Source organism: Aulonocara stuartgranti, assembly GCF_965226115.1.
Source record: "Aulonocara stuartgranti genome assembly, chromosome: 7".
NCBI lineage: Eukaryota > Metazoa > Chordata > Actinopteri > Cichliformes > Cichlidae > Aulonocara > Aulonocara stuartgranti.
The window spans coordinates 27,476,439-27,496,827 of record NC_138945.1 but is presented as its reverse complement, the minus strand read 5'-3'; the positions used below and the strand labels follow the sequence as shown (position 1 = coordinate 27,496,827).

Here is a 20,389-nt window from a genome sequence, read left to right as displayed (position 1 = left end):
GAAAATTTGCAATAGAGATATAACTGACTATATAATAGATGCGAGACAAAAAACTCCACAACTTCATTAGTGCAAAAAAAACCCCATCAATTTATTTTCACTTAAACAAGCAGTGTGCCAAAGAAATAAATCAAATACGTATTTTTCTAACAGAACTATAAGGCGCAATAAGGTCAGATAAGTCTAACTTTTTGGCAGCACGGTGGCACGGTGGTTAGCACTGTTGCCGCACAGCAAGAAGGTCCTGAGTTCAATTCCAACACCAGGCCGGGGTCTTTCTGTGTGGAGTTTGCATGTTCTCCCCGTGTTTGCGTGGGTTCCCTCCGGGTACTCCGGCTTCCTCCCACCGTCCAAAGACATGCAGCTTGTGGGGATAGGTTAATTGGATAATCCAAATTGTCACTAGGTATGAATGTGAGTGCAAATGGTTGTTTGTCCCTGTGTGTTGGCCCTGCGACAGACTGGCGACCTGTCCAGGGTGTACCCTGCCTCTCGCCCTATGACAGCTGGGATAGGCTCCCGCGACCCTGAAAAGGATAAGCGGAAGCGAATGGATGGATGGAAGTCTAACGTTACTCAATTCAATTCATTCTTCTTGCTTCCTCCACTTCTGTGCCATTGATTCAATAATGACGGTATAATATGGCTCAATCCTAGCTATGGGTTTCTTAACTTCAGAAACACAAGTACAGTTCATGGGAACAGTTTGCAGAAATAAGCTATGGAGTCATTTTCTGTCGGAGAAAAAGGCTTGATTAATTTGCACTGTGCGCAACTTGTTTAGCAAGGGCTTGAATGTAGCAGACATAAAAGTAAAAGTCACGCACTCCAGTGTTAACTTGACAAGACTGAAATTGATGCAAGCGCCAAACAAGTGATAAAGGAGCACAGTAGAGACAGATAACAGAAGAAGTTATCCTCCTTCCTCTTCTCCTGCAGATTCTCTCCATCTGTGTTTTTTGGTGCATAGTCAAGGCCACATTCAAAGCCTCTGAAGGCTCAATCACAGATGATTTACTTCACACAGGCAGATACAGTAGTTCACTGATGTTGTGTAGTTCAAGGGTACGAGAAAATCCACAGCAAACATCTAAATTCATGTCTTAAGTGGTTAATGGAAAAGGTTAGATGGAGGAGAAGGCAGAGTGCTTCTACGAGGATGGGGCATAAATCATTCCCCTGAGATTTAATTAATTATATTTCATTAGTGGCATTTGTCATGTTGATTTCCATTAATGATGGCAGATTGGAGAGAATAAATAGGACTTGTGTTTTTATTTTTATCCCATTAGATTCAGGAGGGAGTCTTAATGATTAAAGTATGAGAAAGCCCAGCAACACATAGGACTCATCTGCCACTCATGTAAATTAAATTCTAAGCAGTCAATATTACAGATACAGCTAACAATCTCACAGACAGTCTGGCTTGGGCCACTGCAGGGATCTTCTTAATGTAAGAGAGGTAGTGAGAAGAGCCTGTTTTTATCAATGCATTAGTGACCCTATGGGCAAATGCAGGTACAAAACGATATCCGAATGATTGCTTAAAAGGATCGTGGCACGTATTCATATATTTTTCACACTAAATTGTAAGCTACCTGTACCTGCGATAAGCCCGCTAAAGAAAACAGCAGTTCACAAACATGCAAATTAGACCACCTGGGAGGGTAATTGCTTTGTCTCCCCTATCCATCAACTATAACATTGCACTTTGAAGACCCTTCGCATATCCAAGGACATGGAAGAAAACACATGCACAAACACACACCTACACACACAAATGCATCTTATCTCTTCCTTACACTGGATTTTTCATCTGTCTCGCACTACACAAGCTCCTTAAATCTTTCCGCTGGGCCTTTTACAGTAGAGGATACCGTTTTAACCACTGTTAACTGGGCACATTACAAAAATAGGGAAAACTGCTACACTCCTCCAAGGCTCTTTGTAATGGTATCCAATCCTTAAATTTCCCACCTAATCAAAAACACACAAATAAGTGTCTACGTGGCTTACGATAGACCCTTTGCAGGAAGGTCATTAAGATCCACGCGACTTGCTGATGTATTGAGAGTTCCTTCATTGTAATCAGATTGCACTGAAGGGACCTTTGATTTAACTCCAGTTGTAAATGCAGTCCCACCGCTCCCGCTTGGTCTGGCCATTGATTGTATTTGTTCATTCGCCATGTGAGCTAAGCTCAGTGCAATCAGAAAGAACAGCTCGAGGCCCTCTGACCTCTTCTCGTGAAAGCAGGAGAACTGAATATTGAACTCCTTTCTCGCTCAATCTTCACTCATCATTGTTCTGTCAATTACACCAGCTACTAACAACTCTCTGGCATGGAGTGGAGCTGGCTTACAGACACACACACTCTCTTACCCAAACAATGCAAATGTACATAGGCAGAGGTCCAGTCAAATGTCACTGGTGAATAAACACACTGTTCTTTATGCAAACTCTTGCTCTTGTATATGTATATATTCCCAAACTGAAACTCTGCAGCCTTATTTTGCATACACAAATTCTAAAATGGCACATAAGGAATATTATCATTATATCCATTGTGGGATGACAATATTGCTCAAAATAAAAAAATGGCATCATATGCCAATGATTAATGTCTACTATTTTCTAATGACAGGATTTACATAAGAGAAGTCACACAATAAGTGGCTCGCATTTCATATCAGGCGCAGAGAAAGTGAGCGAATCTGTCATCGGGGTGGAGAGAAGAAGTGATGAGCAGGGGAAGGCGCAATCATCTCCTTCCTGACAAGGCTTTAGGCTATTATTACCGTATCATGAGAACAATCATTCAAATTGTGTTAAAATGTACATGTGGTTTCAGGGTCACTTAGGCTTGCGTAACAATATTATATATACAGCACAGATTTCATATAAGGGGATCAGAGTGGGCTGCTCAAAACCCTGGCCCCAAGTAACCTACGTGTGATTGAAGACTTCATGCAATACAAGGATCATTTAACCTTCCGTGTATTTTTTCGATCCTTGTCGTCTATGATTATCTTCTTATCTATTTAAATTAGATTGATAGATGAGAGGCCTTTATTGAGATTTTATAGCATAGTTTCCTCTCCATTGAGATAGATGTCTGTCTATTGAGATAGGATAGATAAACTATTATCTATCTTAGGCATTAGAGTCATCTTAGACAGATGGATGTCTAAATATTTATCTGTTCATATTTCTTTCAACATGGTTTTGCTGCTGGGAGTGTCCTTTATAGAATATGATATGTTTGAATCATATGTTAGAATGTGATTGTTTTTATATAAGAGAAAATAGCCATCAGGGGATTTCATCCAATAATTTTTCAAATATTACAATCCATAAGCAAACGCTACCATCAAAGGAGCCATAACACTGCTGAGGCACAAAGAACATTTACACAGTCAAATTCATCATTACCACATCAACAACATAACATGATGAGATCCTGTCATTATATGTTTCAGTGGAAAGTCGATATACAATTACTGTCCCTAAGGTCCACAACTATCCATAGATCTCAGCGTAATAATACACCATATGTGATTCACAGGACTCAAGTGATGTCTTGAAGAGCGATAAAGGAATGCCTAGCAGAGGCAATCTCAAACCTTTATGGACTTTTTAATACGGGAATTGTGATTTTCTCCTTCCTGGGAACCGAGTATGCTAATAATTTCAGTCTAAAACAAGTCTGCCATTCGCCTCAATGATGCTTGCTTCCTCTGTTTCACATAAAGACCCTTAGAGGCGCATGTCACATTCCCCAGCAGATGGCTGGGGCAAACATAGAATGACAAGCCTCGATTTCAGCAATGCTTAAAACATGATTTCATCAACTGTCGGAAAACAATTTGAATCTTTAACCTATTTTCACACCGGAGTTTGCACACTGAGCGGAGTCATCAAAGGCTCAGCAGTACACTGAGACTCTTTGTGCAACTTCCCTGTAATCCTACCCCTAAAATAAGTTCCATTAAATGGCTGAAACAAGTGCAAACATGATGAAACGCACGCACACACTGTAAAGCACACATTGTTGGCTCGAATTTAATTCCATTTATCCCGGTGTCTCGTTGCATTCTCACTCGAGACGTGTTGTTTGTAGATAGCGGCCCTACGAACTTTGGTTTGCAGGCTTGCATCATTGTGTAGGTGTTGTAAGGCTGTCTTGTCAATCTTTTAGGTTAAACCTTACTCCTCCACACTTACAGCAGGGGTTCTCTCTAGCAACAATAGACAAATTGAATGTAGTGACATGTGTCATGATCCCATAGACTTTGAAGGTGAAAAATGCTGGAGAGTTCTGTTTCTTCTGTGATGTTTGTTTGGGTAAGTGTTTCAGATAGTGCCCATGCTGAGTTGTACACATACAGTACAAGCGGGACTCTGTAAATATTTACATTAAGACAGCACCATGTAGTTTTGCATATATCAAAGCACATAACCTCATTTAGAGATGTACTGGTTTACATAAAGAGAGCTTCTACTTTTACATCTGTCAAGCCTGAATAAACACCTGAGCCCCTTTTTATGCAAAGGTCACATCATATGTTATACCTGGAGATTATTTATATTACAACACATAGGTTACAAATCTGAATTTAAGCATGATAATTTAAAGCAGTACATGAGGAGATAAAAGGGGAAGGATCCAAAACAAACTGGTCTGCCAGTATTAAAAGACTGCATCTTAACTGTTACTAAACCATGAACAATGAACAAATGTCACACATGAGGAGACGTTCAGTTTAAATAGATTACACTGGTTTTGCAGTGTAGGTGCAGTAATCACATAACTACCAATGAACAAGGCCATTGTAAATTACTTTTAATGTAACTCTTTATCAATTAATTTACTTTCCTAGGAATGCATAGCATGTGGCTTGTGTGCGCTTTACTGGTCAATAAACAAAAAAGCAGCGTCAGTTTTTTTCATTCAAAATGTTTTTGTGAGAACATATTGATCTGCACAACAAACAGGTTATTTGCTCTGTGTGTGTATTGTTTGTTGAGTTTATGACTTGCTAACAGGTGTTGGTGAAAACCCAGTGCTGTTGGTATTTACAGAGAAAGTGCAGTGACAAGATTGCATGTAAAAGGTGGGACTGATTCTGTTGCATAAAAAGAGACATTTTGCGCCATGCAAAATATACAGAATATTTTAAAAACGCACGTAAAATGATTTATTATCATTTGCAACTCGCAATTTATTGCTAAGTGCACCAATATTTAATGCGCCAAAAAAGCATGTCTTAGTTCATTTCGATATTTTAGACTTAGACTTAGATCCTCCCATGACTTATGTGGCATATCGGGCTCGATCTTGTGCCCGGGCTTCAGCTTCTTCCAATGATATATTCGATGTCTAGGTCTTGATGGAATGACCTCCGCCAGGTGTTGCGGGGACGTCCTCGTGGTCTTTTAACACCCAGGGGTTGCCAGCGCATCGCTGTTTTTGGAATCTGTGCGTCATCCATGCTGAAGATATGGCCGGCCAGTGGGAGTCTTCGGCATGCGACGACTTTGTGAAGTTTGACTGTGCCACTCCTTTGCAGGACCTCCTCGTTGGTGATGTGGTCGGTGTAGCGAATCTTCAGAATCTGGCGAAGACATCGCTGCTGAAAGACGTCGAGCTTGGTGTTGATGCAGGTCGACACCTTTCAAGTCTCGCTGGTATAAATGGCGGTTGGGATCACGAATGAATTAAGCAAGCGGAGTTTGATCATTTCAATATCTACCACTAAAAATGTCTGGAGAGGGACCCTGGACATTTAAGCCCAGGACCTTCTTGCTAACCTCCTCCACCACATATCTGAGAGTGGAAATAATGCCTTGAAATACATGTATAGCCACAGGGTTAGATTTAAATTTGTCTCTGATTGTGCTGCAGTGTTCAGCTATGAGAGATTTTCAAGATCTCCTTGTCTAACCAGTCCACATGGACATTTAAGCACGCCTATGACACTGACAGTAGAACATGAAATTACCCTTTTAATGTTGTATTTTTCCCATAAGAGGGTGGGTGAATTGACACGCGAGACCACAAGGGTAATTTTCAGAGGGAACAGAGCTGAACATAATGAAGGAAATGTGAGGGCGATAGAGAGGGAAGACAGCATCTTAAGTAGGTTAGAAGGCCTTTTAGAAAAGCAGAAGAAGGCTGAGAAAAACACTTCTTATTTGCTAGATACATATCAGGAATGTGAGATTATTTTGAGTGGGTTTTAGCAAGGCAACTAGATTGATATTGAATTATACAGGTCTTAAAAATTATTTCTCTCTCTCTCTCCCTCTCCCTCTCTCTCTCTGGATACAAGAGTAATCACTGGAACTGCGTAACTACTTAATTCTATTAAAATAGGACACACAATATTTCTTAAGCGAAGTGGGATGATAAAATTCACTGTGAATAATAAAGTTTCTGTGAGCTCACACTATAAAGAATAGCCTTAGTTTTTTCTTTAATTAGCTGTAAATCTATGAAATTAATGTTGAAACAGTGAACCGAACATGTTTTCCTAGTTCATAAGATTATGGAATTCCTGTAACGAAGCATCTGATCCTGTATAAAATAAGTAAAATGCCTTCAGCAATTTAACACGTACTGGGTAAAAAATGAATTCCCATCAATAATAACAGAAAATAGAAGTAATTACACAAAACTGTGTACTGTAGCATTGGAGTCCAATTTAAAAAGAATATGGCAGCTAGCAGGCACCGTTCAAAGGGGTGCCTGCCTGAATATATAGGGATTCAACATCCATTGAAAAGTGCTGTGTGGTTTCAACTTCCTGTGCTAACTTCATGACTCTGATGAAGTGTTCAATAGTACAGTTTTTACCTGTGGTTATAGAAATTAATACAACAAAAAACTGAAACTAGTCAGGAACTCCATTTGTGTGCATGTTCAGATTAATAACCTCATTCAAATAAGGTTTTAACCCTGCTGTGAAAGCACTGACTTGTGAAGTTGGTCTGTAGTCCAACTTTCTGTAGAAGTCAGCATTAGTGAGATGTTTTCATCTCCCAATCATATGACATCCTATCTAATATGACCTTCATTTATCAGCACTCTGAATAACCTGTGTCATCTTTTTTCCTTTGAAGGAAGATAAAATTTGAGATTTTTCTTTTAATAAGAACCAATTTTCAGTCACCAGACCAGTGAGTTTGTCTGCTACACCTCAAATGACAGCTATCAAAATAATGTGTACTTTATTTGGAAAGGATCATAGGCTATGTTGCAGGTATTCCATAGTACTAGAACCACCAAGGGGGTCATTTTGACCCCTTTTCATTTTAGAATTGAATAACTCTTACAATAACATCCAATAATCTCATGTTTCATGACTTTTCCTGAAATGAGTTTATCACGCAGTGAATTTGGGGGTGTGTGGGATAAAGAGAGAAAAAAAAAAGAAAGCTGAGCACCATCAAGGATGTCAGTTTGACTTCCATAGAAATCAATGTAAAATGCTGCAGTCAACATTCTTATTGTTGACATGCTTTTTCATATGAAGGCTGATATGACAGGAGCCAGAGGTAGCTAGATACGATTGATAGAGAAATAGGCAGTAGACTAAAACATGAATAATTAAAAGGTAGGACTGAACGGGTCATAAGTCAGAGCAGAGCAGAGAGCCTGGCAGGTTGCTGGCTGTGCAGAACAGTGTGAAAAGTACTAATCTGAGGAAATAAAAACTAAAATCCCAACTAGAGCAACCGAATCGGACAGATTTCAGGCCTGAGGAGCAGAGCTGAGGAGCTGAAGGGCTGCAGACTGAGGCGGAGCAGTGTGGACGGTGGATAAGAGAGGATGACTTGGCTGCAGGCCTAGTGAAGAGGAGGCAGAGGTGGACAAGTTGATAAAACGTCACTGTTTTAATTTTACAATCATAGTTTTTGATATGTTATGTATATTGTTCTGTGGCACTGTTTGTCCGTTAGTGAATTCTAAAACATATTTTGTCTTTATGATCTGAAATGAAATAATCTCAAATATTTGTAAAACTAACGAAACCTCCATAATCTTAAATACTTATTTTCCCTGAAAAAATCCTTTTGCATTCAATTAGATAAATCTGAGGTTTGAATGAGGACTTCTTCACCCAAACCAAGCATCTGGAAAATCACGTCAGACAAAAAGAACATACACAGGCTTGAATAAAAACGTGCATCATTACTTTTTTCCCTACCTGTCACAAACTGAATGCCTTGCTGCTACCCACTGAAAAGGAACTGAACTTAGAATTATTTGTTTGTCATTTCAATATTCAGCGGTTTCAAAAGCTTCAGAAAATGTAATAAAAAAAAAAAAAAAGCTGGCACATTCTTGATACAGATCCAGCACTTAAGCAGTGTTTTTTTCTGCACCCTCATGCGGTGCACAAAAGACCTCCTGACCTATGTAACATGTTGGCTGGCGCATCTTCCCACTCCATCGCACTCACATTCACTCATTCTGTTGTGGTCATTGCCAATGATGCCATTTCACATATAAAACTAATTCATCCACCCCCTAAATGGGAAAGAAATACAGCATAAAAAAGGTCATTTTGTGTTCTACTGTGAAAACCTTGTAGAATACTTAAATCTCCATGTGGATTGGATCACCATCTTTACAAACCTGCATAGCTGAACACTTCAGCGCTACTGAAAACACAACATAGTAGGGAAAAACAATATTTCACCTCAGATAGAGTTAATCAAAAATCCATTAAGAGGGGAATAGTCTTACTTAGGTTGATTCACTTTCTGCATTTAATTTTTGCCTGACACTAGAAAAACAGACAAAACAGACCAATAAGAGCAGGTATCATACTCAGTCTTTATTATTCTGAAATTGTTCTGCAATGTAAAATTATGATGACTTTAAATATCATCTATAGCACATAATGAAATGCACTATTAATATCATCATAAGATTCCAAAGAGAATCAAGAAAAATCTTTGTGCGCAACAAACAAAGCTGAAAATTAATACCAGATGTCCGTGATCGTTGGGCCCCCAGGAGGCACTGCGTTAAAAACAGCTATGATTCTGTCATGGAAATCACTGATGAAGAAATGCCCCCATTTTCTTTATACAATACAAAAACCGTGTGTGTGTGTACTGTATATATACTTCACCAACACAATTGATTTGATAAAAGTCTGTGCAATGCATTCATTTGAAGCTGTTTTTCTTTGCCGTACCAAGTAGTGGTTACATGCTGCTGCTCTTGACTCACTCTGTGAAATAAATTGACGTTCATTTATGCTCTCAGACAAAAACAAAACTAAGAAACAGATGATGAGAGTACATTTCTGTTGATATAAATGGGTGGGGATGTCACCCGTACAAGCTTAAAAATAAAACAGTAAGCAAGAAATAGAGATTTGAACTTAGAGACATCTAAGTAAGACCAATTCATCTGTCCAGATAATCTGATTCAGTTGTTTTGTTTATACCCCCTAAACCACACAGTACAACATTCCTCTGCTTTAATAGCAGAATGTGTCAACAATCTAAAACAGAATTGCCCTAATGCCTGTACCATTCTTCTGAGAAACGTGAATAAATGCAACTTTAAGAATTGTTTAAGGAGACATTCAAGGCTGGTAACCTCCAGAAATCTGAAGACCATGAAAACAGGTAAGTCAAGTATGAGGCACAAGTCATTCACAACTAAATACACTTTTTTTTAATCTCCAGGTTTGAAACCATAGAAAACCCAGAAAGATGCTGAGGTGCTGGAGTCTAAAAACAGTGGGCTTAAGATAGAGTGGAAGTCTCAGAGGGTCAGACTGCCAATGTCTTTCAACACTTCGATGAATGTAATCCCGTTTGCTCCAACAACATCAGTGCCTCTATTCTAAAGACAAACAGTTTTGGATTTACCCTGCTGTGCCAGCCCATTTTCCCTAATTTTCTATCTCCACAAACACACACATCCATCCACACAGCCTGGGAAACGTCAAGCAGCCTAGTTCTACACCCCAAGGAGTGCAATGAGGTTTAACCCGTGGCCCTAAACTAAAGACTTAATAAGTAACTAATTAGAGAAACAGCTCTCATATGCTCTCTGATGCCACACAGGATAAACCAAAGACGTGAGAGCCGAACACTGAAGATGTCATTTCCACCCTTGTGCACCTTGTGTCAATATATCCACTATTACTTAAACAGCGTATAGTTGTGTATCCCTCAAACAGGGATCAGTCTTTTTTGTGTGTGTCATGGCCTATTGCCATTTACAATCAGTGCCTGATGTATAGCAGTTAAGTCCAATTAATTCTTTGGTTCTTATATTTGGAAAGCAACTTCAAGTTTTCTGGAAAGCAGAAAAATTGACCTCTGATCTTGACCTTGAGTTGAAGGTCACAGAGATTTGAACTCGTCTGAGATTTTTAGTAGATGTACCTGTGGTATCAATTTCCTACATTGCTTCATTCTTGAGTTGTTCACAAAGTTGGGTATCGACGCCACCCGCTAGCCTGCCAGCCCCACCAGTCCAACCAGCAGAGTGACAACATCAGACTTTTACACTGAGGGGTAAAACCATACTAAAGGAATCCACCTTGTAAAATCCTCTCATACCAGAAGATCATGAATAAGGTTTTTATCTGAAGCTTGTTCAGTTTGTTCTTTGACAGCGTGCATCCATCTTTGAGAAGCAATATTGTAATCTTTGATGTTGATTATGTCGAGGACGTTGTCATTGTCCTCGCTCTAACCTAGACACTGAGTGACATTTAATTTCTCTCTGTTTGTTATTTAACGCTGTTCATCCAAATTTGGCACTACACTTCCAGATAGAATGGCTATTGAGAAAAACAGCACGCATAAATTTAGCCAAAAAAATAGCTATTATCCAACTTATCAGTAAAAACACAAATAAAGAACTGGCAGATGACACAGCATTTATCTTTTAGTTATTAGATCAGGTAATATATTTTATGGTCACTGATTGAACACTCAATTCACTCTATTCATAGTTAAATCTTGCCAACAGTGTTTAGTTGTTCACAAATTATGTCATATCAATTAGTGCAGATATGATATTAAGTTTTAGTCTTAATATACAGTACCTAAGTTATTTTGTACACTTGTTAAAACAGCAAAAGAAAGCATTGTATATGCTGGATGTACTTTAAAGAAAAATGTATAACTGTATAGGAAACTGTTGCTGACTGAGCTTAAGTTAGGTACAGTTAACTCAGAGACACCCTGATGTTGCCTGGGACATGATCTAGCTGACCTTTTTCTTTAAGACAGGAATCTAGGTTTGATGAGTTGACACATGGGGGTGTCCATGCGTCAAGAGGAGGGGTCCAGAATTAACATGAAACTATGTTTTCTATGATTTTTGCAGTGATTTGTGGGATTAACAGTTCATTTACAGGTATTACACCTATACAAGTGGTGCATCCATGTTCAGATGAGGCTTTGATGGTCCATAAGTGAAGTTCACTGAACTAAAGAATGTGGTTTGATGATGGTTGACGTGCTTTCCAAATAGAAGGTTTTTCCTCCTAGCAAGGAAATACAGGTGCAGCAGTCAGAGTATTGCTGAAAGGAATCTCCTGAGAAATTTTCAGAGGCCCAGTGAGAAACAAGAACCATTCCAGGCATAGCAGACAGCCCAGGCAGTGGTTGAGGTCGAAGGTTGAGCTGTTTGGGGCCCATCATGAGATCAGATTTCGGAGCCACAGCAAGGACCACGAAGCTGCGTTGGAATGAGACCTGTGCTAAGGGGGCTTTCCAGAGGCCAACAGAGGAGATTGTGGACAAACGACGGGCACCTGAAGGATTAGGGGAGCGTGCCAAGCTCCATCGACAGCGCAGGAGTCCAAGGATGGCATCATGATTCTGGGTGTTATTTTTGACTCTGAGCTTGGTTTTATCCCACATGTTAAACATGTAACCAAAATTGGATTTTATCATCTAAAAAATATAGCCAGAGTCCGCCCTATTCTCTCTCGGGCCAACACGGAGATGCTGATGCATGCTTTTATTACCAGTCGCATTGATTACTGTAATGCCCTGCTCTCTGGTCTTCCTAAGAAGAATATTTCAACTTTACAACTTTTGCAAAACTCGGCAGCTCGTGTGCTGACGAAGACCAGAGGGCGGGCCCACATTACACCGGTTTTAGAATCGCTGCATTGGCTCCCCGTGTGTTTCAGGATCGATTTTAAAGTTCTTTTATTGGTTTTTAAATGTCTTAATGGTCTTGGGCCTTCTTATCTCTCAGATCTGCTTTTACCATACGAACCCTCGCAGACCCTGAGGTCCTCTGGTACTGGCCTTTTGATTGTCCCTAAAGTCAGGACACATACTCACGGAGAGGCAGCTTTTCAGTGGTATGGTCCTCGTCTGTGGAACAGCCTGCCGGAGGAGCTCAGGGCCGCAGAGAACGTACATGTTTTTAAGAACAGGCTCAAGACCCACCTTTTTAATTTAGCTTTTACTTAGCGTTTATTTATTTTATGCTTATTTATTCTATCCTGTTATTCTATTATTAATTTAGACTTTACCTAATATTTATTGATTTTATTCTTATTCATTTTTTAATCTTCTTACTCTATTTATATTTATATTTATATTGTATCCTGTTCTTATTTATTTTATCATTTTACCCTGTATATATCCTATTGTGTCATATCTCCAGTGTTTCCTCAGAGGGCGCTCTCTGCACCGGGGCTGTGATCGACTGTGGCTGCTGGGTCTCTGGGGGTCCTCTCAGCCTGGCTGGGGGGCTCCTTGGCCTCCCTCCTGCTGTGTGCCCAGCCTGGAGGCTGCGGTCTGTGACCGGCTCCCGGTGCAGACGGCTCCCTGTTATAGTGTTTCCTCACTTGGCCCAGCCCAATTTTTACTCTTTAAGTGTGCTCGTGTGTGTGTGTGTGTGTGTGTGTGTGTGTGTGTGTGTGGGGGGGGGGGGGGGGGGATATGTGTGTATTCACATCATTTATGTTAATGAGAGTGTGGGGAGTGAGTTGGAGGGTGGGGTGGGCTGTTTTTAACTATGTAAAGCACTTTGTGCTACATTGTTTTTTGTATGAAAAGTGCTTTATAAATAAAGATTGATTGATTGATTGATTGATTGATGATTCTGTGAAAAGCACAGGAACCAGAAGCTATGGTGTTGCACCATGACCACTTCTACAAGACTGCTGAGGTGACTCAACAGGTGGGATCATAACAGCAGTAAAGATAACTGGATCCAACACTCTTTCCACAGAAGGGTTTTTCTGCAGAGGATGGAGAGTGGAGGAGTCATAAGTATCCCCCACAGGACGAAGGCCTGAAGTGAGGTGATGGGGGTTGGTAGAGGCCATAAAACAGGAGTGCTGACGAGGCCTGCAGCTTTGGAGATAGCTGAAAGCCTCATCGACAAACAAAATCAACTAGTATGTTTGAATGCCTATGCTACATACATTTGGACTCTGGTCCTATGGACAGTGATGGAAAAAACTGGAAGAGACATTTATGACGCCCTGCAGAACAATGTATGAACGTGTGATTAAAATGTGATTTTTTAGTCTGAAGTCTAAATTTTGTCATGGTGAGTTAAATGTACTGGACCTGAGAACTCATGATACTACCCTACTTATTTAAGGTAGACACATTAACAGTTACTGCTTATTTCTGTAATCTCTATTTATCACAATTATCTGTGCCTTCTCGAAATAGCTTCCAAGTCCACCTTTGACTTTAATAGATCATGGCGCTGCAGAGATTTCTCTCTTCCCCTTTTGTGGCTATGTTGTCAGTTTTCATTACCTAAGAGGGAAAAATGCTTTCATCTAAATTCCCTAAAATCTATGTTTGCTATTATAACTTTTGTAAGGTTTTATATTACATTAAATCTTCTTGTTTCCGCTGGTCTCTTTAGGGGTCTGCCTACATCTCACCCTATCACATGCATCCTCTTCTGTCACACCTGCCCTCTGCATGTCCTCCTTCACTACATCCATGAGTCTGCTCTGTGGTCTTTCCTCCTACCTGGAAGCTACATAACAACATCCTTTGTCTAGCATATCCACTATTTCACCTCCGCATGTTTTCAGACCATCTCAGCTTTGCCTCTCTAACTTTGCCTCCAAACTGCTCAACCTGATTTGTCCCTCTGATATACTCATTTCTAATCCTGTCCATCTTGGTCACTCCCAGTGAAAATCTTTATCTGCCACTTCCAGCTCAGCCTCATGTCTTCTTTTTAGTGCCACTGCCTCCAAACTATACATCATAGTAGGTCTTACAGCCATCTTGTAAACATTTCCTTTCACTGCCATCCTTCTGTCACAAATCTCCCCTGACACTCGTCTCCACCCACTCCACCCTGCCTGCACTCTCTTCTTCACCTCGCTTGGACTCACCTCCCCTGTGCACTGACATTGGTATTACATTGGCTTTGGCACAAAATAAATATTGTGGGAAGATCTGCACTTTCCAACTTTAATCAACTGGTGGATTAAAGTTGCTCCTTTAGGCACCAAATGTTTAAAACTTTTACTGACAGTAGTATGCAATGACACAGATTATAACAGCAGGAAAGAATAAAGCTAAATGTGTACAAGAAAAGACAGGGAACACTGCTGGAGGCAATGTGGTGTTGCTTCGTGGCCTCCAATGAAAGTGGGCAGATGAAGTGACAAAACCACACAAACTCTCTACTGAGGTCGAACTGCCCCGCCATCATCCTCGGGGTATACATCTTTGAAGCTCTCCTACTGATTCTGTTTTAATGCTCAGCAAAGTAGGTTGATGGACATCTGACCAATATCTTTTAGTCAATGCAGTCAAATAAAATGTCTCCCTGACTATGAACATACTACTGATGAGTACGAAAAAAGTATGTCAAAAGCAAGTACGAGAGTTAAAGGATTATACACGTATTTAAGTGAAAATTATTCTAGATTGTTTTTTCTTTTGTTATAGAGTCTCAGCCCACCAGCTGGGACTCTGACCAGTGAAGTTTATTTGAAAAACCTCTGGGAGACAGTGGACAATAGGATCCCCCTGCTCAGGAGACGAAGCATACTGTGATTTGTGTATTTTATGTTATTTACATACCTTTATTTTTTATGTATTCCACATATTTTTATCTTTTCAATAAAATAGAAAAAAAACAAAAAACATGACAGCTGCCGTCTACCAGTTTACAACCCTCAAAGAGATTCTTAATTACAGTTATGGTCATTTCATGCACAGGTGTAGTAAATAACAGAACACTAAATAAGTTACAGATTTTCCACATTACTCAATTTGATGAATAACCCACAAAACTTGAAAGCCCAGGTTCGTGGTCATTTCAATACTTCAAGGCAGTCTTTTGCTGAGTGGTGAATTGCAAGGTATAGTACGCAGTCAACATGTATGACCTTGATATGAGCGGTCCTGTATAATTCACTGTATCTTCCCCTCAGCAGGGCTGTGAAAGAAAAACATGTAAATGATAGATGACTTGTCTTTCATCACTGCCGTCACCTTGACACCCAGGAGGAAATAACAATCCAGCCAGTGGGGTGTGTCACTTCCTGTGTGGAGCTACTTTGTCTTTTCCTAAAGCCATTTAGCTGCAGAAGTGAATGTCAAGTACTGTAGACTGCCACGCACAGAGACACGCACACAGTTATCACTCACTGATTGAAAACAGCCACCTCTGAGCAACAATCACCTACATGCAGTGCTTTAAATCCTTTTGACACATAATGACTTTAACTAAGTTTGTTCTTGTAAATACTTTTAAGTAATTGCATTGTATAGTTGTAAATTAGAGGTTTGCTAGATTTCAGCATATAAAGTATATAATATTTATATACATTTTACCTGATAACCACTTAAGTGTAGCATAATTACTAGTTACCAGCACATGAAGGTTTCACAATCTCAAAATGTTTTTAACACGTCCAATAATACTTACACATCTGTGTCAGTTTATCTTATTGTCTTGGAAATCTGATTTTTATACTAACAGCTCTTTGATATTTCTTGAATCCTCTTTATATGTAACACTAGTTGTCTCTGCTTGTAATTAGAGTATCACACCATGCTATAGACATTTTTGGATAGAAGCTGCAAAGGATCAAGTATCAGTACCAAACTGCAACAACGTGAAATCTCGAGAGGTGTCTGCAGTAAAACAAAGTCTAAATAACTTGCTTAATGTAATGTATGTATACTTGACATTCAATTAATTTTATAAGACTTGAAAGTTTGCGATAGTACAAGATGTTAACTGGAAAACCATATTTGTTGTTCACCGTTTTCAGCTGTGCATTTGGTTTCCCATAGCAGGACTGTTCATGTTTGACTGATACTTAATGCATCATGCATTATGTAACAGTGGATTTCAATAAGCTGTGCGTACACAGAAGGCGTAGTGTGCCGAGATGCTCAGTGTGACTATGTATGTGTGTTTAAGTCCAATACTAAATTTAGGGTCGGCTGAGGTTTTTCGAAGTGCTCAGTACCTGAACCCCTCTAAAAGAAATTGTACCTATGCAAAACATGCTGAAAATAAACTTAAGTGTAACATTTGCTTTTGTTGCATTTGCAGGCAAAGTATATGTATTTTGATGAATGACTTTAATGTGCAATTACAATGCTACATGTTCAGATATCCTTTTAAGTATCTAATGGTATGTAGACAGAAAGAAAAATATCAGATATTACCAAAATTATCCTTTAAGTCCAAGCATACCTTAGACTTTATGTTCCTCAAACAATTCATTTTATTGACTACACTTGGGACTAGCTGAGAACCTGCATGAATGGCAGTGCCAAAGATTAATGTTTAATAATGTTCTCCTTCATACTCTTTTTTTTGCAATCGCTCTTTCAGGACCTGAGAAACCAAGCGGGGTGCTGCTGTTTGGTTGTTCAGCAGGGATGTAAGGTTATTATTTCAGTCACACACTCATTAATTCAGTAGAAGGAGGGAGTCAGACGGACCTTTGACTGAAGCTGTTCTCCTTCCTGTGGCAGTGCAGGGTGACAACTCTGTGACCTTCACTTCTGACATCCTGACTCACCGTCCACATAACTGGGTTACTGGCTCTAGCTCCCAAGAATGCCACTCCATCTTTCAGCTTGACCCTGAAACACAGAAATATACTGGTCAAAAGTCCATCCATCCATGAGCATGACAAGGAATGGATGGAGCCTATCCCAGAATGGTGGTGGTGGGTGTGTGTGTGTGTGTGTGTGTGGAAGAAAATGTGGCAACTCCCACTAACAGTCAATTAGGAAGAAGGAAAACGGAAAAAAATGAGAAGAATCAGCAGCTGAAACATTAGAGACTGTAAAGGTTAAGCACAACACTTAAGAACCGTCGAATGCTGCTGGATGGTCTATGCTTGAAAAAGTTTACAAGTCAGATTTATTCTATTAGCAGTCGTAACACCAGGATGACAGATGGCATGCTAGCTGAACTAAGGAGTCAGGGTTAGTGAGTTTAAATTAAATTCTGCAAAAGTTAAACAGAATTAGCAAACACACTGTAGTATCTTGTATGGCAAGTCTTGTTTTGCAAACAAAAATAAGGGCAACAACTTGGCACCAAGCACCATTTCAGACAAATTGTGTCCATTTTTTTCCCTCTCCAGTATCTACCGCTTTCATGCCACTTCTACCTGCGTCCCACCCTTTTCCCCCCTGCAATCGCTTCCATTACTCATGGTCACAGTCTGTGGGAGGATACTGAGATAGTGAGAAACCATGACCTCCCCTTCTTCCAGTATGTCAGCAGCTGTTTTCTGCATTTTCGTCTGTCACATGAAGTTACTTCCAGTTCTTTTACAACATGCCAACCCGCTCTTTTTCAAACCTTTGGCACAAATGTAGCCGTATGTATCAAGTAGAAAAGGAAGCAGAAGAGGAAGATAGATGGCACGTGAAAGCTGCTCTAAAGTAAAACACCGGAAAACAAAAAGAAAAAAAAGTGAAAGTGAAAAGGAACATTTTCATTCACTAAAATTTCAGCGCTGGGTAATTTTCCCCCTACATCAAAATAATTGAAGACTGTCCTCATTCTGCATCTTTGAAAGACTTGTAAAGGAAGAAAAAAACATGAACGTTAACGGGGGGAGATGACATGACATTCTGTGAAGCAGTGCTTAGAAGAGAACAGTCATTACATCTTCCATGTTCAACCAGTCTCCTTTGATCTTATCATGGTCGCTGCTGCGGTAATAACTGGCCTTGTGTTGGTCGCTGCCTCTGACGAGCAAAGATAAAGGCCGCTGGTGTGGAAGGCGCAGGCAATAACTAGGAGGAGACAACTGATTGCTGTCTGCCCCCCTGTATCCAAGTTGTCACCTTAGCCACAGCACAGTAATTACCACAAACTTGCAAGCAGATGTAGCACTGACAGAGAACTACAAAAGGACCAATAATCAACTAATTTCATGCAGCATTCTGTATGCTGCATTGATCACATCTCAAACTCCAATTTCACAGAATAAATGCACTGCATTTTCCTTATTTTCCACATCAGTTTCTAGCTGGTGCAAAATGAACTTGAACAACAAGTTGATTTGTCTGTTTATGCTGATACCTGCATTTACAGGGGGCGGTTGGCCAAACTTAACTTTTACAATATGCTCTGCATTTCAGAGTAAATGATCAGTTAATCAATACGTTGTAGTTGATGAATTACACTCCACTACAGTGTCGATGTGCTCTGTGTTCTTTCTTTCTTACTATAATATTCTATTTTTCCTGAAATTCATCCACTCTTTGACGTAAAAAACAAAGCATCTCCTATAGGGTCGGAGCAGGGGGCTGAATTAAGAAATGGCATGTTGTAAATGAGATTGGTTTGGCTAATGTGATTTCTGGGGGAGGGAGGACAAACGGGGGGGAGGCAATAAAGGAAAGCAATTTGAAGGGAGCTCTCCTTTCACATGCATCAGCACATGAAGCTGCCTCATTAATTCCATGAAACCGTGCATCAGTGGGATGAGTATTTACAGATGAGATGAGGTTGTCAGAAAAGACAGGTTTCAACTCCACCCAACTGAGGCTCAGAAATGACACACCAGAATGGCCATAGTCCAAATAACATGTCAGCACACCTTCCACTCTTACATCCATCTTGCATACTGAAAGAAATACCTATGTGCATTAATATTAATGCACTTTACACAGCAGGAAATTGAACAGGATACAAAAACACATTGCAAACATCCTGTAAGATCAGGTGTTGTACGTTACGTATTTCAATCTGGTAATTGCCCTGGATGATTAGGTAAGGAATTGCCAGCTATTGTGGATAACTATTGTGGCTTTGGGGCTTGGGGAAGTATGCCCGTTTCAAATATTATTGGAATTCATCTAATATTTCACTCAAAAACAGAAATCTAATAGTGGTGCTGCAGAAAGTCATTAAGAATTCTCCTTTGAGCTCAACTGCACCAAATGTCATGACAATCTAGCCTACAGTTGTTGAGACTTTTCACTCTGCTGGACCAAACTGGGTGGCAGACAATCAAACCAACACACTGAATAAAATATACATGCATGCATTTATGTTTTCAGATGCCAGCAGTTCCAGCTTAGCGGCCCCACCAGTAAAGGCTGAATCACCTTCATACACTATTAGGGCCACTTTCTACTAGAGATGGCACGATACCACTTTTTTATGTCCGATACCGATACCGATATCATAAATTTGGATATCTGCCGATACCGATATGAATCCGATATAGTGTTTTTTAACCAACAAAACTGTTTTTTAAATATCTTGCTGCATTTTGTATAAGTTCATACTCAAGTTTAAAACAACAACTACACTAAAGCTATTCTGTTATACCTGTATACAAAAAAAATATTTCATAGTTCAGCAATACTGATCAATCTAATAAACTTAAACCTACACCATCCTCCCTATTCTGGTATTTTAAAGAGTACTTAGTGTAAATATTAAGCAATCTAACTAATAGGGTTCCAACTCCCAGCAACAACAAAAATAAATAAATAAAAAATAGGGAACCACCCCTCACGCTCCACCTCATGATGCTTAATCGACGTAATCAACCTTAATTTGATGCAGTGCGAAAAAAAATGCACAGAAATCAATTATTTTTCAAGAAATATTAAATAGATTCAACATCTTTCTTCAACAAAATTGCAGACTGCACAGATGGTACCTTCCCAAAGTAAAAAGTACTATAGCTTACTAGGGTATATATATTAGACTTAATAGTCACTATATACAGTAATTGACTTCTATTCATTTTACATCAAATTAAAACTTTGGGTGTCAGATAATTATTTATTAAAAGCTCGACATTTTAAATGAGAATAAGAAAGAAAAGTATGTCTTTGTGCCCCTTTTCCCTGTTCATGCCCTATCGGCCCCCCTGGCTAAACTTTGCTAGATCCGCCC

At 39.7% G+C, this 20,389-nt stretch overlaps 1 protein-coding gene across 2 annotated transcripts in view; it reads right to left on the bottom strand.

The window, feature by feature from the left end:
- Window positions 1-20,389, bottom strand: part of LOC309711874 (transmembrane protein 132C) — a 188,275-nt gene that overhangs the window by 57,858 nt on the left and 110,028 nt on the right. For both annotated transcript variants that reach the window (XM_082542407.1, XM_082542406.1), the window contains exon 4: window positions 16,954-17,097. In XM_082542407.1, the coding sequence (XP_082398533.1) occupies window positions 16,954-17,097 (144 nt within the window). The remainder of the gene's footprint in view (window positions 1-16,953; window positions 17,098-20,389) is intronic.